Source organism: Daucus carota, chromosome 1 (assembly GCF_001625215.2).
Source record: "Daucus carota subsp. sativus chromosome 1, DH1 v3.0, whole genome shotgun sequence".
NCBI classification, from domain to species: Eukaryota; Viridiplantae; Streptophyta; class Magnoliopsida; order Apiales; family Apiaceae; genus Daucus; species Daucus carota.
Window position 1 is genome coordinate 43,553,269 of NC_030381.2, and position 27,866 is coordinate 43,581,134.

General features: G+C 34.5%; 3 protein-coding genes across 3 annotated transcripts; 1 reads left to right on the forward strand and 2 right to left on the reverse strand.

The window, feature by feature from the left end:
- Positions 1-608: 608 nt before the first annotated feature.
- On the reverse strand, positions 609-6,045 carry LOC108209948 (uncharacterized). The gene is made up of 4 exons (XM_017381168.2): positions 5,940-6,045; positions 5,505-5,619; positions 5,186-5,354; positions 609-1,077 (listed from the first exon to the last, which is right to left on the reverse strand). The coding sequence occupies exons 2-4, from the start codon at positions 5,562-5,564 to the stop codon at positions 881-883; spliced, it is 426 nt and encodes a 141-aa protein (XP_017236657.1). The 5' UTR covers positions 5,565-5,619; positions 5,940-6,045; the 3' UTR covers positions 609-880.
- A 7,188-nt stretch (positions 6,046-13,233) lies between these two features.
- Positions 13,234-15,156, forward strand: LOC108214616 (3-ketoacyl-CoA synthase 12). Its single transcript, XM_017386718.2, has one exon. The coding sequence runs from the start codon at positions 13,383-13,385 to the stop codon at positions 14,772-14,774; it is 1,392 nt and encodes a 463-aa protein (XP_017242207.1). The 5' UTR covers positions 13,234-13,382; the 3' UTR covers positions 14,775-15,156.
- A 3,838-nt stretch (positions 15,157-18,994) lies between these two features.
- Positions 18,995-26,133, reverse strand: LOC108205299 (uncharacterized). The gene is made up of 5 exons (XM_017375202.2): positions 25,351-26,133; positions 22,780-22,897; positions 21,397-21,749; positions 20,872-20,970; positions 18,995-20,742 (listed from the first exon to the last, which is right to left on the reverse strand). The coding sequence occupies exons 1-5, from the start codon at positions 26,022-26,024 to the stop codon at positions 19,326-19,328; spliced, it is 2,661 nt and encodes an 886-aa protein (XP_017230691.1). The 5' UTR covers positions 26,025-26,133; the 3' UTR covers positions 18,995-19,325.
- Positions 26,134-27,866: the final 1,733 nt, after the last annotated feature.

Sequence of the window (27,866 nt, forward strand, 5' to 3'; positions counted from 1 at the left end):
GAGAAAACATGCATACCAGTTTCATCATGAAGAAATTAGAGGTACCATGAAGACAGAGGGAACTTGCACTTTCATCATTTGACAGAGCAATCAATATATCAGTAATGTCTTCATTATCAATGGAAGGAGGAAGAAGGCAATGATGAGAAGGGTAATCACAGTTAAAAACCATGGCAATGAGATAGAGTTGATAAATTCTGAGAAGATTTCCATGAGTGCTGCTCATTGCATGATTTCTAGAAAGGACGAAATCTTTTCTTGGCGAAGATCAAATAAGAAATTTGATTGCACCAAAAGTTAATGATTTTGATTTCCACTGCTATTATTCCAGTCTAATTAATTATGAATATCAATTTGCAAGATGGAAAAACAAACTCGAATCCAGTTGATACAATACACATAGTACAGTTTTTGTAATGAAATAAATATAAGGCTCAAAGAGAATGAATAAAAACCAAATACTTGATCCGACTTTGTTCCAGATGCAACCCTGCACTGTATAAATTTAAGGGAACATTTATGCAAAGGTAAGTTCGAGACATGTTGCTAACACAATTAAACAGTTTGTGCCTGCTTCATGCAGAGGCTTAATCGTCTTCACATCGTAAGATAAATTAATAACGTATACATTAGTAACAAAGATGAAGCATCACAGAAGAAAACAGAATTTCATTACAAGTCAGGATAACTCATGTAAATTTCTTTAAATACCTCTAATATGAAATATATATATATATATTGAAGGATCCTGCATTCGGAATACGGTCAAAAGAAAAGGGATACAGAGATGCCAACAAACAACAGAATGTTTTGTCCCACAGAAATATACCATAATTTTGCACTAGATACCCAAATTAGTCTTTAGAAAACAGCATAGCACTTATCGTCCAAGCAATGCAAAACGGTCATTTTGAATTGCCTGTGTCAAGTTGATATCAAAGAGCTCGCACCTAATAGGCATCTCCATTTCATAAAAAGGATTTTTCAAAACATAGTCAGTGTATAGTTCGTAGATATGCTTTAATAGGCTCTCCATATTTTGCGTTCCAGGCGCAGCAACCACGAAAAACTTTGTCCCTGTAGAAGAAAAAATGGAATTAAAATCTTATACATCAAAAAAAATTCAAATTCTGTTTTTTGCTAATAGAACTATATATTCTACAAAAGTATGCGAACCAATGAAGGCAACTGAATAGAGACATTTTGGAGGAAAGGTTTCATTTGCACAAGTTTTGTCTAACTCCAATTAATGTGATTCCAAAATGGATTCCATTGTCAGAGAAGCCATTTCGTGACATTCCAAATCAAAAAATATATGAAGCATTTCCATCATTGAGGCAGAAGATATTGCAAACATGGAAGCAAAGACATGTGGCCCGTAAGGTCTATTAGAGAGTTTGGTTTAATGATTTGTGTTTAGTAACAGAATCAGATTGCTATGGACTTAAGGAAAAAATACTATGTAAATGCACACACCAAACATATTGATATTAGATATGATTGGCTAGACACGATCGAGGAGAAAGAAATTAGTTGAAGATAGAACACACCGACAAGATCAGTGCTGCTATGTTGAAAAAGGTGGTTTTCGAAGGCAAGCTTAATATTGGTAGTAAGCTTGATGGGATGAGGTTTGTAATAATGGAGTGATCATATCTTCCATCTATTGGGGTGGAGACGGAGATTGTGGGATAAACTACGTGTGTAAATGAGTCAGACTACTTATAACTTATTCGAGCTTCACACGAGTATAATCGGACCAAGCTTGAGCTATTTAAGTACTTTACGAAGGTCCAGCTATAAATTACTTGGCTTGTGAGGCTCCAAAGTCTAGAAGAGCTACTCTTTTATTTCTATTTGTATATTCCAATATCTATTATATGAAATATGAATATTCAAAACTATTACATATTTGACATATCGAGGCTAGTGACGACAATGGATCGGTTCAGTTCAGATCAGGATTCGTGAAACCTAACTATAACCAATGTGTTTTGGCCCAGCAAGGGTTCTGATCAAAAGAAACCCTAACATTCAGGTTTAGATCAAATGCTTTGAAAAGAAAATCAAAATAAATCAAAACAAATGATATCCAAATTTGGAAATAGATATGTCCTTAACAAGTACAGATATAAGTACTTTTATATTGAAGCAAAAACGCAAAATGTCATAACTTAAAATTGGAGAACATGGGAAAGACGTACAAAAATATTACAACCGTGCACATGTACACATATATGGTCATGATCTACTAGAAAACAAAATTAAAATGAAAACAGAGTATATACTTTTATTTTTAACCACCCACTTAACTTATCAATCCCTATCCTTTGTTCTCGTCACTGTCCATCCAGACTCTCTCCCTTCTCTACTCATTCTATTATTTGTTCATCTTCTTCCACCCATTCAATTATTTGTTTTTCTGTTATCTATTACTCTCTCCTCTTTATTTCATCAACCCTCAGTAAAATACAGTTAATAATATACAATACAAAAAATTCCAAAATTTCAAACTTTGAAATTCTAGATCTATTAGTCTTTTAAAGTTTCAAATTTAAAAACAAAGGATTCACAATATTGTAGAAAGATTTTGTATGTAGCTTGTAGTAAACGGTCACAGTACTTTGGAAAGACAACGATAGATAGATGCAAAACACAAGTGATTTGTGGAAACACTTACTTTCATTGAACAAACCACTTGTTCTGTACTAAAAAATCACCTATTTCAGTGATTACTGTAATTGCAAATTTGTGACTTTGAGTTGTGTACTATTTATTAGTTATTTGCTTTAAAAACAACATTAGTGGTGAAGGAGAAGAGAGTCCAAGTGGTGGTGGAGAAGGTGATGAGTAGCAAGGCAAGAAACGAAAAGGAAATAAAAAAACCTCGGAGCTCAGAGAAGGGGGGGAGAGGGGAGAGGAAAGAGGAAATGATGAGAAAAAAGTATACCTCCTGGGAGAGGACAGAGAAAAGCTCGAGTGGAATTCTTCGTATTCAATCTTTTGCTAATATTAATTACATTAGAGTCAAGCTCTCGAGTACATTCAACTTTCACCAAACAAAAATTTGAGCTTAAATTTCTAGTTAAATGCCTAACAGTGTTCGACTCCTCTCGGCTCAACTACACTGCCCAACTCCTGCTATAAATGCACAAAAAGCCTATAGCCCCGAGCCGGACTGTTAAGGAAAATAAAAAGTACACTAAGGATCCACTTTGGACCTTTTGAGTGAGTCCCAAATATGTTTGTTAAGTTATGTGTTTTGGCAGCCTAGGGTTATATCAAAGAGATAACAATTTAGACAATCACAATTACAGTAGGAAAAAAAGAGAGAGGTGGTGAGAAAAACAATATAGGAAAATCACAATTATAGAAAGTAATAAAGAGAGGTAGTGAGGAAATCTGATTTTTTGGAGACAGCAACGGGTTATGTGCCTAAGAGGTCAAATTGAGGGTTGAGCGGCATCTGAGTTGACTAATGTTTGAGTAGCTTGTTGAGGACATACAGATATGCTTTGTTTGGTATCACCGGATAGTGCAATAACATGAACATGAAGGCTTCAGCAAGAAAGGTTGAATCATGAGTTTAAGTTGCAAATTGTGTGTTACAACCTCTAGAAAGTTTTGAGTCTTCATCATAGTGACATTCTTTATCTTCTTTTCCTCTTATTAAAGTTCTCTTAGTTATGAACTTAATGGTGGTTGCAGGGCTGATCCTTACCACATTAGGGCCCAAGGGGAAACAAAAAAAGCTGGGCCTTAAATAATTTTTTTTTTAAATTTTGATAATAATCACACCCACGCACATATGTTGTTTTTGACAAAGCTCGGACCCTTGAGATCCCGTAAGTGAAGCAAGAGAGGTAGCATTAAAAGAGAGGTCACTTTTCAATATGAAGCATACTGACATAACATCACTACGAGTTTCAACGACACGGACTATATTGAACTGAAAATTAAGATTAAAGATATTCTTAAAATCAACATAACATTTAAAAAAGTAGAGAATATATTCTAGTCTATGAAGGACAAGTGCGGGTGCGGGGATACGGTAATTCGGGAAAATAAAATGGGGATTCGGGTGTGGGGCATACGGCAATTAGAATAAAATTAAAAAATATATATTGTATATATATTCAATTAACAAAACAAAGGAGTGTCATTGAAATAAATCAAATAGTCAAATACCAAAGTTCATCATACTTGATAAATATTAATAAAAGACATGATATTCAATATTCATCAAACACATGATATCAGTCATCTTGAATTATCATATCTTCCATCTCCGGCTCATCAAGAGAAAGACTAGCTTCCATCCTTTTTTTTACCGCAAAATTACATAAATTACTTTTCCCGCACCCCATGAATCCCTGACCAGATACGCTGGGATATGCCATGTGGCGCACCCAGCCACACCAGCACTGCACAAAAACTAGGTGCCACGCTCATGCTTCATAGCTTCGAGTAGTTTCAACATAAACTTTACTCAATTGAATATAAAAATAAATTAGCAAAATACTAACAATAATATTCATGTAAATGAAGAAATACCTCCAAATTTCGAAGCTAATATAAATCCAACATTGCAATGTACATATTAGATGATTTGGAGATGAAAGAGGTCCCAAAAATATAAAATCGGAAAAATTACTAAAGGCACACACACGGAAGGCTTACATACTAAAGGGCCTTATTTTGTTTTTTTTTTAAAGTTCGGATATATCATAATAAAATAGAGCGAACTCCTCACACATGGTAATGCATGTGTAGAACTTACCAGAGACGGAAGTACTGAAGGGCTTACCTGGGCTTAAGCCCAGGGTAATTTAAAAAAAGAAGTTTAATAGTTGTATATATTATGTAATTTATGTGTTAAGTAAGCCCACGTCATCTATCAACTAAGTCCAACCCATCAATATAATCAAGTAGATACATAGAATAAAATAGAGAATGTTGATTAACTGGGTGGAGTTCTCATTTTCTTCGGTTCCTAGCATGAATGCAATGTATAGTGCGGTGAGTATATTATTTTTTTAGATCTTAGCACATGAGGTGTTTCGACCTCATAAACATACGAGCGGGTATATTTTTCTTCGTTATTCACTTGTCAAGCCCACCCCAGTCCAAAATCCTGGTTCCGTCCCTGGAACTTACCATAACAAAGTGTAAAAGAAAAAGGTACCTGTTAGAGATTGGAAACAATGGAGATCAAACGTATCTGCCTCAAGAAGTTCAATCCCAGTGCATCCTGCAACAGGCGATAACTGCTGAGAAATTGCATGCATGGAGTGCCACAGACTAGCTAATCTCAAGCTGTCATTTGTATCCATACGTCCCGCAGAGCCATAGTCCTTCAAACGAATTGTTACCAACACTATAAAGAACTTTATTTTTCTCAATACTTAAAAAGTTCGTAAACATAGCACAACCAAACCCATAAATCCTATAACACAAGTTTCGAAAGTACCTTGTAGTAATTTACCCAAAAAAACAAAATGTACCTTGTGGTAGATGAGACCGCCAGATTTATTGATGATGTAAAGACTGTAAACTGCAGGCATTTGGCGAGGTAAACGCAACTTTCAACCCCCAAACTAATTAATTAATTAATGAAACCTGGAGTAAGCCAAAAAAGTCCCAGATTAAAAATCAATCAAGTGAAAAACTATAATGCAGCAAACATTGTCTAATATTGGATTACTAAAATGAATTTCAAAGATGCGCCATTAAGGGCCGTTGGGGTTTCACAAAAGAATAACAAACAAGTATTGAATATAGATAACCCACAACCCAGATCATATATAGCGATTTGAATATCTAATATTCGGTTCAATTAGAGTGTGTAGAAAGCGATCAGTACATAAAAACACAAAATTTATCTCTATATAAGTGAATATTTGAGCAGAACTGAACAGGGGTGGTTGAGAATAGCGTACCTCAAGAAGAATCGCTGAGCTGGGAATGGCCGGAACAGGGGTGCTTATTTGTTCAATTTACCATCCAACGGATGATAAGCTTTTGGACCACGTGATCATATGACCAAATTATCTCCCTTACGTTTATTATATATACTAGCCTTTAACCCGTGCGAAGCACGGGCGAGTATATAATTCTTTATTTTTTCATTTATAAGAAAAAAAATATTAGTTAATAATATTCACGCTTATTTATATAAATATTTTATTGATTTTCAGTTTGTCTTTTATAAGTTATACATCTATTCATAAGTATTTATTAGTATTAATATATTTTATTAATAGTTTTTGTCTTGTAATATAAGATGAGTGTTTTTAGTATCTTTCATATGTTGTAGACTTCTAGTTCTATAGAAAGAGTACCAAACCAAAAATTTGTACGACTACAAATTATACCCATGTTGGCTTATTATAGTATAGTATAGATTATTATTATTGTAAAAATATATAGGTTCTACTTTTCAGACTTGTTTCTGGAAAAAAAACTACACATATTGGATCATCCAACAGTCGGTGGCGACTGGCGATGCAGTATAAAATGCACTGTCACCGTCATTAATGGCTTCAAATAAACTATTGTAATCAAGTCATTCCTTTTCTCTTATGTATCATGCCAAAATATTAAATTTTTTCTATCAAATTTTAATATATATTGAGTAGAATATGTGACGTGAACTTCCATTAGATTATATTTATAAATATATTAGTATATATTAGAATTATTATAATATGATTCAAATTTGGCTTACTAATTTTAAAATATATTAGATAAAAGTAATTTTGTGACTGTGCGATTTATATGATTCTACAATTAAAACTGGTAGAAAGTATTTATTTTATATTAAAATATCCAACTTATTAATTTTAAAATATATTAGCTAAAAATAATTTTGTGACAATGCGATTTATATGATTCTACAATTAAAGCTGGTAGGAAATATATATTTTGGATTAAGACATGTGAAAAACAGAATTTGCTTTGGATGTAGAAAAGAAATTATAAACATGCAAGTAGATATCAGTTGCCTTATAGAATTAGAAGTTAATTTTGTTCTAATCTAACGGTGCTTATTTGTTCAATATACGATCCAACGGATGATAAGCTTTTGGAACATGTGACCATGCAACCAAATTATCTCCTTTACGTGTATTATATATAAGTATATAATTGGGCATGTAGCATGTTAGTAAAAAAAATGTATTTAATTATTTATTATAATGTTTATTTTAAATTTAAATGTTAGAATGTAATAAAAAAATTGAAAAATAGAAAAATATTATTTTATTTTTTTGAAAATAAAGGACTTTCATTACTTCAAATCATTTAGAATTATCTCCACCAAATGGGTAGGAGGAGATGCAAACACAATAAAGCAATTTAACGAACCGGAACTCTAGTTAGACTATGAGCCACCCTATTGGCTTGCTACCGAATATGACATAACGTGACCATAGGAAAATCCTGGAGCATCAATCTGCATTGAGCTATTACGTGACCAACCTCCAACAAATTCATTGTTGTTCCATTTAGAGTTCTGGCTACTAATAATGAGTCAGTTTCAATTGTTATTTTTCTACCTGGGTATTCCATTAGCCAAGACAGAGCTTCCCTAACTCCTATACACTCAACTTCCATCACAGTTGTCGGACGAGGAAGGGAGATACATTTTCCGCCAATGAAGGAGCCCGCCTGATCTCGCATAACCAATCCTATAGAAAAAGATTCATTCTCTGGAAAAAATGACACATCAACATTGAGTTTCAAGCCCCCTGGCTCTGGAGGAAACCATTTCTTCGACTTGCAGTCGCGCCCATTTTCCCCCTTACAATTTGTTCCACCTTTTGATCGAGCATCCTTCCAGTAATTAGAAAAAATATCATATATATATTTTTTTTGCACCTGTCTCGAAACATGTATAAGATGTAAAAACAATCATATACAATAATTAAGTATGATAGACGAATCACACAGATTAAGAGCATAGAGAATCAGAGATCATGTAAATTGAAGCAATCAAAGAATCACTGAAAGAAGTTTATTAATATGATCAGGTCTAAATAGAGAATAAAGTACAATTTATTTGAGGGATTAGAATTTGTCTATCAATTCAATATCAAGTGTCAGTGGATTCTAGTATCGTCATCCTGATTATTGATAAACAGTATCTAAAATATTTTTAGCCCGGAATAGATGGATCAAAGTAATTCGATTTCAACGTTAGTCGTTTGTAAACCAGACCAGTACACTAAGACACATACGAAGTTGTTCGTCATATTTATCAAACAAAGAATGGATGAGGTCAACAAGTCAATTGATCCAAGTCAAAATCAAGCCTACCGAATGTCTCTTGGAGTTAACAACTGTTATATAAGCTATGTTACGTATTTTTATATATGCACTTTTAAATGGAACCAAGTGTTACTACTTATAAATTTTCTATATAATAACACCTACAGGTATATATACATATGTATATAGGCACCAGGTTCATTTAAAATAACTAAGTATGAAAGATTTCTACTGGTGCATACTCTGAAAACAAGACGCCAAATGAATGTTTGATGAGAAATTGGCCAAGTCACATCACATGGCGCCACTATCTCACTCTACACAGTGTAAGTGGCGTCATGTGAAGGTATTCAGTATTTGGCTAGGTAAAAGAGCACACCGCACTCTTTATGATATACGCTGGTATAACTTTGACATACTAAATCTCAAATTTCATCAAGTCAAAAAGACATGTGGTTGGAGCCATACGAAAGCTGATATGGTTGACAAAAATAGTGTTTGGAGACAGGTAAAAATTAAGATATTCAAGGTTTTGTTTAAGACAAAAAGACGCAAGGTCCATTTCATACATATACATTGAATAAACTTACGAGAAGCTAGGTGACAAGTAATCATGATTGGGAATTTCATTCTATAAATATATATAGTTAAATAGTTTCATCTGAAACTTTTTAACAACTATGTCTAAAAACACTTCACGCTTTGCTCCTGGTGAATTATGTGCATTTTCTTCCGTAATAAACTCGAGCAATGCGGGTAAAGGACTAAGAGCATCTCCAACGGTGCTCCTAACTCATTCTTTAAAAAATAATATAAAATATCGCTCCTAGTAAGTTAATACATCGGAAAATGTGAGAACTCCAATGCTACTCTTTATAGTTAGCTCCTAATTCACATTTTATATTTATTTTATATAAATGGGAGGAAAAAGTTAACTAAAAGAGAGAGAAGATTGGAAAGAAAATAATATTATATTGAGTTAAGAGCTACTAGATGCTCTTTAAAAGAAAGGAGAGAGAGTAGGCTCCTAAATTTTTAAAGAGTATCTAGGAGCCCATTGGAGCACTATATTTTGATTTGCTCCTAAAATTTGGACTTAGGAGCTTGTTTAGAGAGCCCATTGGAGTTGCTCTAAAGGTCTTATTTATAAAGAGCTCTCTAATATTAAAAGAATTAGTGATTATATAGTGCAATAACATACAGGGAACTCTTGCCAAACAATGAGCTACCCTATTAGCTTGCTTACGAACATGACATAAACGAATACTTGGAGAATCTTGAAGCATGAGTCTGCACTGCTCCTGGATATAACCAACTTCTAGCAAATTCACCGTGCCTTCCATCAGTGCTCGACATACTAGCAGGGAATCAGATTCAAGAGTAACCCTCTGAATTGATTGTTCCATAATCCATGATAAAGCCTCCCTTACACCAATACATTCAGCCTCCATTACAGTTGCTGGCCGGGGTAACGAAATACACTTACCTCCTACAAATGCTCCTTCCTGATCACGAAGTACCATGCCTACAGAAAAAGATTCATGTCCCGGGAAAAATGATGCATCAACATTAAGTTTCAGCTCCCCTGGTTCTGGAGGTTGCCATCTTCTCAATTTGCTGGCTCCCTTAACGTTCACAGCTCTCCTGTCCACACTTGTTTTACGAGCAGACTTCCACTCATTATACACTTTAAACGTGTTTATAACATTGCTTTTGACTAGAAAATAAGTAACTATGACTTGATTTAAAATCTAAAAATACAAGATTAATAATCTGAAAATAATATAAAACGCGATATTTTTGGAATCATTAATTAAAAAGGGAGAAAAATATGATTTAACAACTTTTCTACCAATGAAATTAGCAGTTAGTAAACTCTATAATAAAATGTAAAGGCGGAGATATTAATTTTATTGAAGCTGAACATGTAACTGATCGCTAGCTTCTGATATTATATTGCTCTAATATTTATGTCTTTGACAATAACCCGGACTTCGATCAACTCTTTTGAGTTCGATCGACTTAGGGGACCCGAATCTTCGTCGAATTTTCCATAGACATATTTAAAGAGCTCAGGAACATTTTCAAAGTTTAATATACTATATTTTAATCAATCATGATCTTACTTGCAATTATACAGCTGTAAAAAACACCACTAGTTCTTCAGCATTCACAACGAGTTGTCACATACTTAAATTTGCATAAGAATTGAAAAAAAAAAAAAGAATTGAAAAAAAAAGTCATTAAATAGCCTCACAGGCTTGCATTTAGAGTAAGAGCTGTTATATGATAGTCTCTCAGCATGTACACCGCTATTCTTCTTCTTTTTTTTTTTTTTAAGATGCTATTCTTAATTTAGTTCTCGTAGTGCTTTAAGAGATACTCCCTCCGTCCCAGTCATTTGTATACAAATGGCTGGGACACGGAGACCAAGAAAAAGTGTAAAAAATGAGTAAAGTTAGATGAAAAGTGAGTATAGTGGTGGGACCCATTTATATTTAATAATAGATTTGAGATAGTGTAGGAAAGTAGTGGGTGTAATAGTGTTTATATTATTATAGAATGAAGATAGTGGAGGAAAGTAGTGGGTGTAATAGTGTTCCCTCCGTCCCAAATTAACTGTCCAGTTTGACTTTTTGATGGTCAATTTGACCCAACTTTGACTGAAAAATATGTATATTAAATAACTGAATAAAATTATGAAATATATATCATTGAAAAGATTATCAAATCTATTTTAGAATATATTTTTCAGTTTTGTAAAATCGTAAAAGAATAATTTTTAATTTTCAGTCAAAGTTGGGTCAAATTGACCATCAAAAAGTCAAACTGGACAGTTAATTTGGGATTAGTATTATAGAATGGAGATAGTGGAAGAAAGTAGTTGGTGTAATGTTATTTTATATTATAAAAATTACTACTTTTGGTATGTATACAATTGGTGGGACGTCCCAAAAAGGAAACTGTATACAATTCATTGAGACGGAGGGAGTACATATATTTATCCCATATTCAGTCTATTTTTAATTTTTTATGATTAAATTTATTGATTTTTGACTGGAAATTGTGAATTTCTCTTTTATAGTGTTAATAAATTGAAAAATATATGTATAAAAGATTATAGATAATTTTATTAATATAGATTTGATAATATTATTCAAATATATGATATAAATTAAATCGATATCATGATATTATTTTGACACGAAAATAATATATTTTACTGAGCAAGAAATGTATAACTTGTACGAGACCCAAAAACAATCAGTCGTATAACACTTATTTGCACTCAACAAATACTTCGCATAAAACGTGCAAATATCACTGACAATTACTCCAAATAGTTTAAACCGAACTCTTAAAACGAGAATATTATAGTTTCAGCTATATATTCTTAAAATTACCACTTTGAGCTATTATTAAATATAAGATAGTTACTAATACTTCAAACATTAGTTTATATAGTTAGAATTAATTAAGAAATTGAGTTTACCCACACGAAACGTACATATTATGACATAGCAAAATGTATATGCATATATGCAGATTATTTAAATCTTGTATGTTTTTACTAGTTATAATTAAAATATTATTAAATTTTATTATAAAATCAAAACACTTTAATATGTAGTATAAATTAAATGAGAATACTAATCATCATTATTATAAATACCAAAGAAATATTTTAATATATTTTGACCGTACATATGATATAATTATGTAGGGCTGTTTAACGAACCGAGCTGTTCGCGAACAAGCTCGAGCTCGGCTCGTTAAGAGCTCGTTCGGCTCGGCTCGTTAAGTTAACGAGCTCGAGCTCGAACACAAAAAATTGTTCGTTAAGTAAACGAGCTCGAGCCGAGCTTTTAGTATGTTCGGCTCGAGCTCGGCTCGAGTTCGACTCGAGCTCGCTCGGCTCGAGCTCGGCTCGTTAAAGCTCGAAAAAGTGTAATATTTTTGGGGTTTTTTTAATAATTTATATATGTTATTGAATTCAGAATTCAACGTATAATTTATATATATATATTATAATATATATATATATATATATATATATTATAATATATATATATATTAGTGTTGTAACCAAAATTTCGGAAAATAATAATTTTATATGGTTTGCTATTTTAACAGTCAAGTAGAAGGTTAACTAGTACCGCTAACTAGTGTTTAATCCTAATTTAGTGTTTCAATATTTTAAAAAATATTTCTTACTGATCCAACCGTATAGATGTTAACATATATACATTTTAGTGATATAAACAAAGTTTCAAAAAAATTAAAATTATTTGGTTAGCTATTTTAAGAGCCAACTAGCGGTTTGTCTTTATTTTTTTTCTGGCTCGGCTCGACTCGACTCGACTCGGCTCGGCTTGTATTTGTTCGCGAACAAGCTCGTGTTCGGCTCGTTAGTTAACGAGCCGAGCTTGAACACAATTTTTGTTCGATAAAAAAGCTCGGCTCGGCTCGACTCGTCAGAAAAAAAATTAAAGCTCGGCTCGGTTCGGTCAAAACTCGGCTCGGCTCGGTTCGTGAACAGCCCTATAATTATGTGACCAAAGTCCGGGGTCTGTCTTTATTTTCCTATGACCAATACAGTCTTTGTATAGCCTACACTTATATCTGTGTGGGTGGATTTATTGAATCATCTACCACTCACTGCACCTCATAAATGTGAAGAAATTGAGGCCAGGCCAGAGCTAGTGCAACCCTAACAAAAATAATTGTCGCTCCAGTACGTACACATGTGTAATATTTAATTAGTGCCCTACTTTTCACCGAAAGAGGTGGCCTTTAGGGTTTATTGATTGCAAAATACATTAAGAAATTAACATACGAATTATTGTTTGGTTTAGACACGCACATTCACCAGATGTGACAAGCAGCGTTTATATCCCAGTATTAATGATGTTTTTTAAGAATTTCACACGCAACCTTAACACTTTTAAACCGGTTTGGGAAATAAATGAAATTTATTAAAGTCCCATGAACTCCCTGTAACCCCTTTTTATAAATTGCTTTGTTGCAAATCTTGGACATCAAAGCAAGTGTTTTTGAATTCTTGTGAATAGAAGAGACTTGAAACATTCCCCTCTTCTCATTTTCTCATTTTCATGGACAATATTCTGTTTTTCTTGTACTCTCTTCCACTAGTATGTTTATTCTTCTTACTATACAAGGTCATTGATCAAAGAAGGCACCAATGCTGCTACATCTTGAACTATCAATGCTACAAACCATGCGACGAGAGGAAGCTTAATACCGAGTTCTGTGGAGAGGTAATCAAGAGGACCAAGAATTTAGGGCTCAATGAGTACAAGTTCCTCTTGAAAGCCATTGTTAGCTCCGGCATTGGGGAAGAAACGTATGCCCCGTGGATGGTTATCAATGGGAGAGAGGACAATCCTACTTATGAAGATGCCATCTTGGAGATGGAAGAGTTTTTTTGTGACAGCATTGATAAGGTTTTGTCGAAAACAGGCCTTTCTCCGAGGGACATTGATGTACTAGTTATCAATGTGTCGATGCTGTCTACGAGCCCGTCTTTGGCTTCTAGGGTTATAAATAAGTACAAGATGAGGGATGATGTTAAGACCTACAATCTCACTGGAATGGGATGTAGTGCTAGCTTGATATCGATCAATATTGTTCAAAGCATCTTCAAGTCTCGAAAGAATGTGAACGCTCTTGTCGTGACATCAGAGTCCTTGACCCCTAATTGGTATACCGGCAACAATAGATCCATGATTCTTGCTAATTGTTTGTTCAGATCGGGAGGTTGTGCAATGATTTTGACGAACAAGGTGGCTTTAAGGAGTAAGGCCATTTTTAAGTTGAAATGCTTGGTTCGAACACATCATGGTGCGAAAGATGAAGCTTATGGTTCATGTATACAGACGGAGGATGAGCTGGGGCGTGTAGGGTTTCATCTCGGGAAGAACCTCCCAAAGGCGGCTACTAGGGCTTTGATTGATAACCTAAAGGAGATATCTCCGAGAATCTTGCCAGTAAGAGAGCTTCTTCGCTTCGCCATTCTTTCATTTGCTTATAAACTGAACAAAGGCTCTTCAAAAGGAGGAGCAGCAATTAGGCCAATGATCAACTTCAAATCAGGAGTTGATCATTTCTGCATTCACACAGGTGGAAAGGCGGTGATCGACGGAATAGGCCAGAGTCTAGGTCTGAGTGAGTATGACCTGGAGCCGGCGAGGATGACGTTACACAGGTTTGGTAATACTTCTGCTAGTAGTCTTTGGTATGTTTTAGGGTATATGGAAGCGAAAAAGAGGTTTAAGAAAGGTGACAGGGTTTTTATGATAAGTTTCGGGGCAGGGTTCAAGTGTAACAGCTGTTTGTGGGAGGTTTTAAGGGATTTAGATGATGGAAATTGCTGGAAAGAGTGCAATATTGATACATACCCTCCAAAAACCCTAACAAATCCCTTCATGGAAAAGTTTGGTTGGATTCAAAATGAAGATATCAGCACCTTCAAGTTTCCAGAGTGAAGGGTAAGAGAACAACATACACATTCTTCTCCCTGGTTTCAAAATAGTTGACTCAAATTATTATAAAGACACATAAAAAATGTACTTTTGATTAAATTCTTTTTTTTTATCATCATTGAAATTAGTTTTGTTTTTTATATTCATGCGGTGGATTTGCATATTGTTTGATATGTTGTGTAGCATTCACAGAGAATTAATAAAGATTGTTATGATCAGTGATTGTTTTTTTATTGAGAATAGGGATAAACACAATTGCAGTTTGTTTATTACTAGCTGGTGCAACTTTAGGTAAAGTTTACCAGCTTTTTTGTACAGTTGAGTAGTGATTCAATTCTGTGTTTATGAGTATGTACGTACCTTCTATCAGTGACCATTCAAGTTACTGGATTACAGTTGTATTTCTCCATGCTATTCAAATGAAAACGTTAGATTTCGGACAGGAACGTTCTGTGTACTAGAAAAATCTCTTCTGCCAAGAGCACATGAGTTCGAGTAGTGGAGACGTGAAATAAAGATACAAATTACAAAAAAATATATGCAATGTGGCGGGAGCTTAACTCAAAGACTCGCAAGAGACTCGGGTTGATTTCCTATAATATATTTAATTTTCTACATTATATTAATTATGAATATGAAAACAAAATTATACATGATAGACACAATTCTAATGAAAGGAATATTAGTATATATTATATAATATAATATTAGTAAACTCTCGGACTCTTATGATAGAAGTGTAATTTTAAATTGAGTTTAGTATGATGGACACTATGAACTCATTGCTTGATAACGTCTACAACTTATATTCTAATCAGGTTCCGAGTTGAATAGATACAGGATCATCGATCAATATCATTTTTTTAACAATAAACAAGTTTTCTCCTGAATTGTTTAATCAACAATAAAAAAATTTTGCTCGAGTTATCAGCTAATCTTCTGTTTGAATTCAACTCGTATAATAGTTCCAAACAAGTCAAGCCGCCGAGTATGAATTTAAAATTTATGGTCATTAGGTAAACTTCCAGCCTTCTATAGTTGTATTTCTCCAACCATACATATACAAGATTGGAACAACATAAATGGTAGGACCGAAGGGCACATTACACATGAATCGTCCTTATGTTTTTGGTCTGGTGTATACAGTGTTAACCCCATGAGGGCATCATAAATTCTACACGGTAATCTCGGTTTGTTCTGGTTGTACATCATTTTCCGAATAGTTACTTTTCTATCTGCTTTCAAGAATTTGTGCAGGTGTGTCAATGTAAAAACTTTCATAAGATTAGGTGAAAAATTAATTAGTTTGCCCACATAAAATAGCACCACTGTTTGAATGTTTTGAAACTAAAGTTTGTTTACAAAATACGGAGTTATCTAAAAATAATTGTAGTAAATATATATATCTAATTTAATTAAGGATTAATTAATTATATAACGCACAAATTTTCTATAATCGAGTCTAAATATACATAATATTATAGAGTTCACATATATCCGGAAACCCAGCTGGCTATCTCATGTTCTTCATCTTTTTTAGAGTCCGTATAAATATTTATATTGCATTATTTTTATATATTGTTGAGTCACTAATTTCATTTTGTATTGAGAATTCACATATAATGGTATAAATAGAAATGAAAATTAAAAAAAAAAGATTTATCAAACCCATGCTTCATAGTTCATACCACCTTTCCCCATGGGTAAGAAAATCTAATAATACCATGTGAGTTTCGGGTATGATTTTCAAGAATACCTTTTCTCAATCAAACACTAGGTATAGATTTGAAATCAACGGAACCCATAGCTAATACCTGAAAAACTCAGAAAACAACAATCCATAAAATTGTTATAGGGATTTTATATCAAAGTACACACAAATTTTGTTAAACTGCTATCTCATGCTCATAGCTACCTGATCTCCACAAGATCTCACTTTAAGCACTCAAATCACTATAAATATCACTATGTTAATTATAAAAACAAATAGAAAAGAATTCTAGTTACAAGATGATGTGCACTACACGTGGCTTACATAATACGGATGAATCACAATTATACACGTCCAAACACATACATGAACATAGAAACTCAGTTTTTAAAAAATTTCTCTCCAACTCTTAGACCTGTATTTGTTCTTGTACTTGATTTAGTAATCGTCAAACCAAAAATCGTGAATCACTTAAGTCTAAAATTGTTCTGATAAATCCCCAACTTTACTGAATTTGTGTGCATTTAACATAATATACATTGTGACTTGAGTGTTTTAAGTGAATCCTCGTGACGATCAAATAGCTAGGTGAAATATTTTAACAAAAATAACGAAGCAATGGTCGATAAATACACACATAGATTCAAAACAATGGCATTGTTTGGAAGTTAGAGGTTTGTGCCATGTTAGAGGTTTGACTATGTAAATATGCTAATATTAGCATTTTGTAGTTGGCAGATTGAAATAGCGGTTTGGAATCACAAAACCAATTTTCAAACAATTACAATTGCTTGGAAGAGTTTTTTGGGTTAGTGGATTTGATTTGTATTAGTTAAAGCACAAAAAGTTATTCATACAACTATTTCCCAGACTATTTTACACAAACAACTAATTAAATCTGTTAGTCAAAACAACTACTTCAATCAGCTAGTCAAAACATCCAATTCAATCCGCTAATAGTTACTCCCTCCATCCCAAATTAGATGAACTAGTTCACTTTGGGCACGTAACTTAAGGTGCATTGACTGTCTAGTTCCGAAAATTATTTTTTTAAATTTTTTTTGTAAACGAAAATTTCATATTTAAATTTTTATTTGGAAAAATAAAATTTTAAAAATAAGTAATGTAGTTATGCGGTCAATGGACTTTAAAGTGCGTGCCCAAAGTCAACGGGCTCATCTAAAATTAGATGAACTAGTTCACTTTGGGCACGTAACTTAAGGTGCATTGACTGTCTAGTTCCGAAAATTATTTTTTTTAATTCTTTTTGTAAACGAAAATTTCATATTTAAATTTTTATTTGGAAAAATAAAATTTTAAAAATAAGTAATGTAGTTATGCGGTCAATGTACTCTAAAGTGCGTGCCCAAAGTCAACGGGCTCATCTAATTTGGGATGGAGGGAGTAACCGCTTAGCGTTAATTACCAAACAAGGCCAATACTTTTGGAAAGATGCTCAAAGTCCTCTGGTGAGAATGTAGCCGATTGAGAAGTCATGTTTCTTCTTTATATTTATACTGAGATGGGCTGTTACTGTAATTGAGAAGTCCAAAAGATAAAACTAAAAATCCAGAAATTTGAGAAGTCTGGAAATTAGAGTGAGAAATCTTGAAGATGCCACCAAAGGACATCAAGATCACTAAAAAATCTAGAACTGACCCTTCGTCATAAAAAAACCCAGATATCACCAAGAAAATTGCGAAGATCACTTCTTGCAGTTTTAAAAATGTTTGATGAAGCTTTGATATACACAGTAGAAATGTAATCAAAAAAATTAGTACTAACCTTTCTTTTAAAAAAAACCAGTGTAGGAAACATGTTAAATCCCGAATACTTTCTTTAGCCATTATGCCACAGAGAAGACTTCATGTATCTACCATTATCGGTCACCTGGTAGCAGAGAATCCAGAAGGAACCAATTCACCTGCAATAACAAAACAAGAATATTGTTTAAGAATCTGCCAATATGGGTAGTCACAATATACTGAAGCAATGGTCAATTCTGGATTACAAAATACTGAACTAATGATCAATTCTGGATTATACATGTTGAAGACATGACAAATTTACACAAGCCACCATATACGGGACAAGCAATGAAGTTCAAATTGATAGCTCATCACAAAACAAAACAAAAAAGGTACAAAGAAATGAGCAATCTAGTATTTGCATGGCATAAAAAAATTACCCGAAAATATGTGCATAATTATGGTTTAAGCTGGCATTCGAATAATTTTGAACTGATAACACATTGAAGATAGAACTATGAAGAGACAATTGAAGGCCTAAGATCAATCTGTTGGTGTACATAGCTCTGCCTTACTTTTAATTCCAAAAAGATTAAAAAATACAACTCTACAAAATGAGAAAAAACTAGAATGGAGAAACCAGGGGCATGCCACATCGGCATCCCAAGATCCTCATATATATATGTACACATATATATAGAAAGAGGAACAATCTTGTGTAATGCCAATGCATATAGTGCCTTTCTGTAGCCATCTTCCAAGAATAAATGTTAACAATCAATTTATTCACTAATAAAGATTATTACATGATAATCCAACATATTCAATTCAAATGCACGCAATAATTTCTAAATTTAGCTCCCATCTTTAATTTAAAAAATGATGATGCTCCACAACCACATTTGGCCTTCGGAACAAGTCCGGAGTTGTGCCACTTGACATGCACCAAAATATGCCATGTACATTTGGCCTTCTGGTTATGGTCGACGTTCTTTTGAAAATATGCCCTTACTACCAGAAACTTCCGTCCTAGAGAAAGAACTTAGGTTCGGCCGATGATAATTCGTGGGGGCTAACTTGTATCATACTCTACATTTACCTGACATTGTTACGGGGTCTGCGTGGTCTTTCATCTTCATAGTAACTATCTGAGCCACCTACTGCAGCCCTTCTATCGAAATTGTTTCGGCCTCGTTGGTCTTTACCAAAGCCCTCTCTCCTAGGGCTATTAAAATTTCGCAAATCTCCACCAGACCCCTTTTTACGACCATCATAGTCATCCCGCTCAAATCCCCTATCATTACCACGAGGCCCACGAGATGGTCTCTCGAACTTGTCCCTGAAAGAATGACTTCTGTCACCCATCGTACTGCGGGATTTGAATCCAGATCTTTCAGACCTGTCAAATCTAGCACGTCCATCAAAGTCATCCCGCTCAAATCTTTTATCATTACCACGTGGCGAACGAGATGGTCTCTCGAACTTGTCCCTGGAAGATCGACTTCTATCACCCATTATACCGCGGGACTTAAATCCAGATCTTTCAGACCCATCAAAACCGCCACGGCCCCTTGCCAGGTTTTTCTTTCTATCAAAACTTTCTTTATTGCCTTGATCTCTATGAGATTTTAAGTCTTCATCATCAGACTCAATTCCAGAGAAATCTTCAGAACTATGACTAGCTCTCCTTCCGAAATCCCTTCTGTTAGTTCCCCGTTTATTTCCTATTGAATTTCTAGATTGATGATTCCTCTCATCTTCAGATCCAGAAGTGAGCCCAATGTCTTCATCTGAGTCAAAATCCTTTGCTGCTCTACCTTTAAGTCTTCGTTGAGAGTTAGCAACATGACTGGATTTCCAGTTTGGATGAACTGGGATATCTTGGTCAGAATCTAAATCTATTTCATTGCCCTCAGATCCCGAGAAAGCTGCATTTCGACGCATTGGCCTTGGTGCCTTAGCATTTCTAGGCAAACTGGTTCTCCTTGTAGCCCTGAACCTGTCATTAGGGCCTTTTGTATCATCACTTTCAGAATCAGCCTCAATCTCAGAGAAGTCTATAGTACCAGTTCCCTGTCCTTGGTCCCTACTCTGGTTATCTAATTCGTAACTCTCCAGATCATCTTCTTCATCATGAAAATCGTCAAAACCTGTTCCAGGCTGCTGACCGAGATCTGAGTATTCTTTTGCAAGTGTCCTAGGAGGCATGTTGCTTGTCTGAAAACCAATTTCAGATCTTCTCCTATTTTCTCTTTCATCCCATCTGGCTTCAGGGAAATCTTCATTAAGTTTATGTGAATCTGCATGCTCAAATGAAGCAACATCTGCTCCATCAGACTCGTTGTCATCAAAGTCAAAATTCCAAGAGTCCTTCCGGGTAGAAATCTTCTCGGGCCTTGTCCGCGAACCATATTGCTTTTCTTGCATTTTGTTCTCCGTATATTCATCGGGGGGCCGTTTGCACTCACAGTGAAAACATACCACGTTTCTTCTATAGTTCAAGAAATTGCACCTGCCAAGGGTAGACAAACAAAAGCAGGTTCAAAATATGACCATTTGTCCGCACAGCAATGAAGGACTGAGCATGTTCGAGAATAGTCTGATGTTAAAAAGAAGATACTGAAATACAAAGAAAACATACTCAGGGCATTCCCACTCTCCTGGAAGAAGTTGTCTTTTTGGACGATTGGAATCACATTGCAGGCAGATAGAATTCTTCGCAAAATTCATAAAATCACACCTGAGATTTAAAGCTGTACATTTTTAGCAACTCTGTAACAACTTAATTCAACAAAATCATATATTATTGAAAATTTTGAAATGACTTGGGAGTTGGGACTTCTTCTTAAGATGTTATCCTTGTAAAGGTACTAGCATATGTAGTTAAAATTCTATTGTCCAGAAAGTAAAACATGCAAAATAAGCACTGAATATATTATGACCCGAAATATATACGTATTCTTTACATTCAAAGTACTCAAAATGATGATTTCAAACTGATGATCAAGAAACCAGTCAAAACCTGGATGCAAAGTGCATTTTATTAACCACTTGCCCAGCAGAAAATAGGTGAACAAGGCATACTGGAATATCAGAGGCTACTAACTAAAGTCATAGTGGAACATGGAGCATACAAAATTACAGATATACTGAAAGTGATACCTACTTTGGACAAAGCCAATCTCCTTTTTTCATCTCAATATCATCACGCCCAACCCGTCTTCTTGGAGGGGGAGGCGGTTGCTTCACTTTTGGTGGAGGCCTTTTAATGACAGGTGGAGGAAGATTTGGGTCAATTGGAACTGCACTCAATTTTACCACATGATGAAGTAATTTACGAACTACAGTTTTGACAGATTTTATCTTCAGAATGGACTCATTCACAACTGATCTATTCACAGGATCAAACCCATAAGCCAACAGAACACGCATAATATCAATAGTTCTTGCCTCATCCTCCTTGTTTGTTAGCAAATATCCTCTTTCACAAGAGCTCCTCAGACTACATGAACTACAGACCTGACATTTAAATGAAGTCAATTAGAATGTTATATACACATTTTAAGTTATTTAGATTAGTACAATGAATTACAGTAAATATTTCTGATACAGTATTTACCTGGGTATGCAAAAACTTATCTAAACAAATTTTCAGGACTACAGCAGAAACTATCAAAATTAAGCAAAACTGGCAGCAGATTGGAGAACAAAGGAAAAACTATACCATGAAAGAACAAATAACTTGGTACGCTATATGCCAGATGGAAACAAGGAACGCGGGATGGAGCCCTGTTTTGCAATCTGGATCGTTCGTCCCCTTTCCCGGAACAAACGCGTCTCAGATCGCCAGGGGTTGCGTCTCCGATCGTTCATGGCCTTCATCAAGGTGGACATGTTTTCTCAACTATTTTAGGTAAACTTTAAGCAAAACCCTAATAATTATGTGTATTATTGTCCAACCTTATAAATGACGTATAATCAGTAAACTTGTACTCAAGTTTACTCCTCCATCCTACCCAAATATTTACATTTGGATTGGGCATGGAGGTTAAGAAAATATGTATAATAAGAATGCAAAAAGTAAGAAAAGTGATGATAGTGGTGGGACCACTTGATATTTAATGTATAAAGTATGGTGGGGAAAAGTAGTGGGGGTTGTTAAAATTTATATTATAAAATTTTACTATATTTAGTAAGTTTTAAAATGTAACGAATTAGATGGGACATCTCAAAAATGAAAGTGTAAAGAAATGGTTGGGACAAAGGGAGTAGTATTATACAGGTCACAATGATATTTAATAATAAACTTTTATATTATTATTTAACATTGTTTTTTATGTTTAAAAACATATTATAACAATCTTTTGGGAAAAAAAAAAGACTCAGCGTACCCACACATCCCATCGTACCCGAGCGCTCCATCATATTGGATACACTAAAATTTATGTTTCGCGTATCCGTTCCCATACCCCGTTCCCAATCAAACCCTGTCCTATGTAACACTGTGCCTGAAGATATAAAAACAACCGCCAAGGAATGTATAACTTACATCGCCTTCATCAAGGTGGACATGCTTTCTCAACAATTTTGCAGAAAAAACGACCTTCTTGTCTGTGCTTGGACATCCATGACCAACCAAAACTTGGATATCTTGTCTCGACAATGACCTGAAACAAATTATTTCCCAAAGCACATCTCAAGCAGATTAGATCAAATTAGATCAGTGTAACAATTTGATGCATAATAGATGAATGAAAATACAACGGAGTCTTCTTGTACCGGATATGAAGGATAATACCTAAAATCAAAATTCCTAGGTGCTCTACATATGATTTTTTTGACATAACATATAATTTTTCTATGCGCAAGCGTATTCTACTTGTTACTAGCTGTTTCTGGTAATAATTGCATACTTCACCTCGTCAGTAAATATTTACATTTTTGTCAATAAAATACCACTATCAGTTCTAGCCACTAGCTATTCCGATCCGCCTGCACCTGTTGTACATCCTATTCGAAATGCTTTATATCTCCCCATAATAATTTTTGTGTTCAACTTAAAACTCGTGTGTTAAATTTATGTGTAGATGAAGCTAAAACATGTATTTGCTATAACAAAAGTTACATAATAGAGATGCAGTGAACACAGAACAGTGATTACACATCAGCTACATTTTAAAGAAATGAAGCCTTCTGGACCGATTTACTGAACCTGGTCCCTAAAATTCTCTGCATCTTTACAAAATCCAAATAAAAGATAGTGAAATGTGCAGTTACTACTTGAGACTGTTTTCTGAATGAAAATTGACTTGAGGGTCTGTGTTCCTTTAAATGAAGTTCGAAAAGATCACTAAGTAGTTCTTTAATTAGTAAAATCCAAGCCTATTAGCTATGTGGTAAGATAGATCGACCATAATTCCGAAACTTAAATGTATATATTCAAAACAATGAACCATATTCATTTCTTGCCTTGTATACATGTCTATTTTGGTCTACTGTATAATCAAGTTGTAAATTATGTAGGATGTAGACTATCAACGAGTTATGTGATTACACCTCTATGACCGATTTTAGGTAAGAGCTAAGAGGCATATATAAAGCTACGAAAACCTTACATCAATTTGTACATACTAATTTGGTAGGCGCGGATCAACGGATTCATAGATTTCTAATTTGAAGTGCATTGTCATATTAGCTATGTGGATAATTAACCATCACAAGAACCCAAAAAAATAAGAACACTTCACAATTGTTTGATACTTTGACCAATATATTTGCAAATTTTAAACTTTGAGATTGTTTTATGCATGTTTTCTTTTTTAAGTTTTGATTAATTTGTTTTCACCCTAAAGATTTATGTAATTACAGTTCGATTTTGAGTTCTGGTTTTGTAGCAATATTGGTAAATAGATATTATTTGATGTTATGGATTAAATTATTACAAGACTTCACATAATTTATTCATCATGTTGATAAGATGACCGAGGAATCTCATGAATTTTGAAATAAAAATGCTACTACTATTGAAGGAGATGTCGAGAACTTCTTGCATCCAAAGTGGCCTCGAATGGACGAAAACAGTTCTGGGCTAAGTCGAGCAACAGGGGTAAAATTTATCAATCACATTTGTCACCAATATCATCCAGGCCAAAGATTCGTGAAGACTTATTTATGCATATCTCGAAGATCTGATAAATGACTGTAATTTGTTGTGGTGGATGTCTGTTTTCTAAACCACTATACTCCTTACCCAAATCTAGTTGTCTGATCTAAATACGAACTGAGTGTGTGGTTGAAAATAGAATCCATCTCCGCCACCCATTGTGGTTGTCGAAAGCATTAAGCATGCAAAACTCCCTGGAGTTATGATTTTGATTGTGACCTGGAGTTATGCACAGGCTTTTCAACACCAGAAGCTTTTGCAATATTTGTCCACCTTAATCCATCACAAAACTCCCTGGAGTTATGAATTTGATTGTGACCTGGAGTTATGCAAAGGCTTATCAACACCAGAAGCTTTTGAAACATTTGTCCACCATAATTCATCATAAGCCAGGATCATTAGATGCATCTGATTTCCCATCAGTCAACCAACCAACCAACCAACCGTTTCTGTTGAACGATCTTTAATTACGGCTTTTTACTTTCTAACGTGGCTCAAATATTTACTTTATTCCGCTCTTATGTTTTGGGTTATATTTGTTAGACCTTTAACTGACCCAGTAACATCAATCCTATTTTTAGTTCTAGACTCCAAGCACGTGCTTGTTTGAATACTTTTTCAGTTCTAGTAGAATAGAAGTGGCAATGCCATTCGAACCTAATGTGATTATCAACATAATTACATAAGAAAAACAGAACATAACCTGAAATAACTTCTTCACAAATAAAATTGACACACAAGCTTAATTCTTTAATTCAGTTTTTGTTTTTCCAATCTTATATGCTCATTTTTCAAAAGTTTCAGCAAGTTTTAGAATGACAACTCAAACTGACACACGAAAACCTCCAACTTACAAGTATATCACACGACCAACATTGATATCACAAATATAATGTAATAAACAACATTGACAGCATAAACATTCAATTATGCCATAACAAAAACTTAACCACAAACCTCAATATATCGAACCGATCCTTCCCAAAATTAAGACAAGCAGTCTGAACAGTCCTCCAATCCCTGGTAAAATCAAAACCTTGATCAACAACTTCCTCCATCTTAAACCCCAAATCCTCAATCATCTTATCCTCATCTTTCCTCTTATGATCAAAATAATTCTGCTGCACCAATCTCTCCATCAATTCAATCCACTCGGGCCACGGATGCACCAACTCCACCTCCTTACTCATCAACCCCCCTCCGCCTCCAATTCCCACCCCCTTTTCCCTCTCCTCCACCTCATTCACCTTAACCCCACTGGCCCCACTTCCCAACCCATCACTACCCACATTCCCCTCACCCTTCTGCTTATTTTTCGACTCGCGCCACGCCCGAATGCGCTGGAGGGTTTCATCTTTCTGGGACCGTTCTTTCTCAATGGCATCGATTTGATCGAATACGAAACTCATCCGGGCGGAGAGGGAGGTGGGTTTGGGGGCATTCGGGGAAATGGGTAGTGGTGAATTGGGCTTAATTTCACTTTCAGGGGCAGAAGAAGAAGAAAAAGAATGAGATTTGTAGTTTGAAAAGAAGGGGGTTTGAGACGAGATGTATGTATAAGAGTATGCATATAGACGGTGTTTATAATTGCGAGAACAAAGTGGGCTGCGAATTAAGTGTGTAAAAGACATGAATTTTAAGCTTGGAGATGAACTGAGGGTTTTAGCTTATTTCTTAAACCCTACTTTGCTCAACAGAGGACATACGACGTCGACGACGAGCCACATTTCCTTGTACCTTTTTGCCCTTTGACCTTTTACCCAAATTTGTACTAATTGTAATTACAGAATTTATAAAAGAAAAAAAATACAAAATTTAGATGTTGCATTAAATGCATTGTATTCTTTTAAACAAATGCGTGTTTATTTCTTTTTTGAGGAAAACAATTCAAAATATCAAGAAAATTAGAAACATGTTTAAGTTGATTGATTTTCAATATAAATATAGAAAACGAGAATATAAGATTTTCAAAAATTATCTATACAATGCGTTGCACGTGGTATCCCATAAATATGTATATATTTGCATTAGAAGTTTCCCGGCCTCTACATTATTTGCAATATGATCGGTAACAACTTGTATATACATTTTCCAACAGATTTAACATAATTCTCTGTCAACTCTAGCATCTTTTCGCTTGTTTTTGAATAATCTGAAGCATCAATTGATCGAAGAAAAATGCTCTTTTTTGAAGAATTTACCATAAAACTAATCAGGATTCTTTCTCTTAATTTTGTCGTTCCAGACATCACGCATAATTGAAAATCCAACTTTCTTCCTTTTTTTATGCTCTTCTACGATCTTATTTGTTTCTTCAACCTCATTATTAAGCAAAGGGACTCTAACTCGTGGTAGGTAGGTAGTTTCATTCCTGGCCATGTTGACCAATAGCTTCGATCGCCGGACCAAAACTCTCATAATTAACTGCATCGAACGGTAGTCCTGCATCGTACATCCATCTTGCGAACATCTTACAAGCTTGATTTCGAAAGTGATCCCTTACTCTCTTTGAATCTCCACTCGTAACTAGTTTCCTTTTCTTTAATGTAGCTTCTGTATTAGGCATAAAAAAAATCAGTAGTCCTCTGCTGTGTCATTTTTGATTGCCTGCGAAGCTTGAATTGAATTGATTAAATTGTGTACTCACTATACATCTTTTGATTTTTGATCCTTGATGTTTATATACTCTATATTTTTATTACTCTTCAATTCCTTTTTCTTTCCCATAAACTTTTTGATTTCATCTCTAACACGGGCTGGTACCTTATCACAAGGTAGTGCATCTCGACTATATCCACCAGCAAGGTGCTTCCTAAATTGACAAATTTCATATTTATAAATATTCTTGCAGAATGATAACATAGAACTTTGTTTTTATCATTCTCTACTGGAGTTCCATACTTCCATCCAATATCAGGAGTGCGAGTCATTATAGAGTGAATTAGAAAAGTTAAGAATCGGAAATCAGAGATGGAGATGGAGAGAGATTAATTAAGAAAGACAGGAAAGAAAATGAGAAGAGAAATCTCTACACATATACTTATATATTTGTATGTATATACCGAGAATAAAGAAGAAAACTTACGTTTACATTTAGGCTTTGATGTTTAGATGATACTGGGTCTTATGAAAACTTTAGAATTTTCTCCTTTTACCCCCCTTTTAAAGGTATTATCGTCTTTTTTGTTATCAGCACCTTTTTCGCTTTAGTAGTGCCTTTTGGACGATTTCAGAATTGCACTAAATCGCTTAATTTTGAATTACACACCTTGCGTTTAAGCGCGAAGGGTCACTAATCGCGCATTTAAAAACAGTACTGCATTAATGATTATCCAGGACTCTTGATAGATTTTTGAACAGTTATAATCTTTCTAGAACTCTAAGGTTCTGGATACTTCTAGGAGATTTCTAATTAGACTAGAAATTCCATATACGGGCCTTGACAGGATTGAGGGCTCGTACTTTGAGATTTG

Bases quoted from the DNA above. Each gene is read 5' to 3' on its own strand.
- LOC108209948 (XM_017381168.2), bottom strand. From the start codon at position 5,564: ATGCCTGCAGTTTACAGTCTTTACATCATCAATAAATCTGGCGGTCTC. The intron at 5,355-5,504 runs GTACATTTTGTT...ATTCGTTTGAAG, and splicing joins GCGGTCTCATCTACCACAAG to GACTATGGCTCTGCGGGACG. The intron at 1,078-5,185 runs GTACCTTTTTCT...TTTCTTCTACAG, and splicing joins TTGTTTCCAATCTCTAACAG to GGACAAAGTTTTTCGTGGTT.
- LOC108214616 (XM_017386718.2), top strand. From the start codon at position 13,383: ATGGACAATATTCTGTTTTTCTTGTACTCTCTTCCACTAGTATGTTTA.
- LOC108205299 (XM_017375202.2), bottom strand. From the start codon at position 26,024: ATGTCTTTTACACACTTAATTCGCAGCCCACTTTGTTCTCGCAATTAT. The intron at 20,971-21,396 runs GTAGGTATCACT...TTTAAATCTCAG, and splicing joins GGAGATTGGCTTTGTCCAAA to GTGTGATTTTATGAATTTTG. The intron at 20,743-20,871 runs GTATGTTTTCTT...TACCCTTGGCAG, and splicing joins GGAGAGTGGGAATGCCCTGA to GTGCAATTTCTTGAACTATA.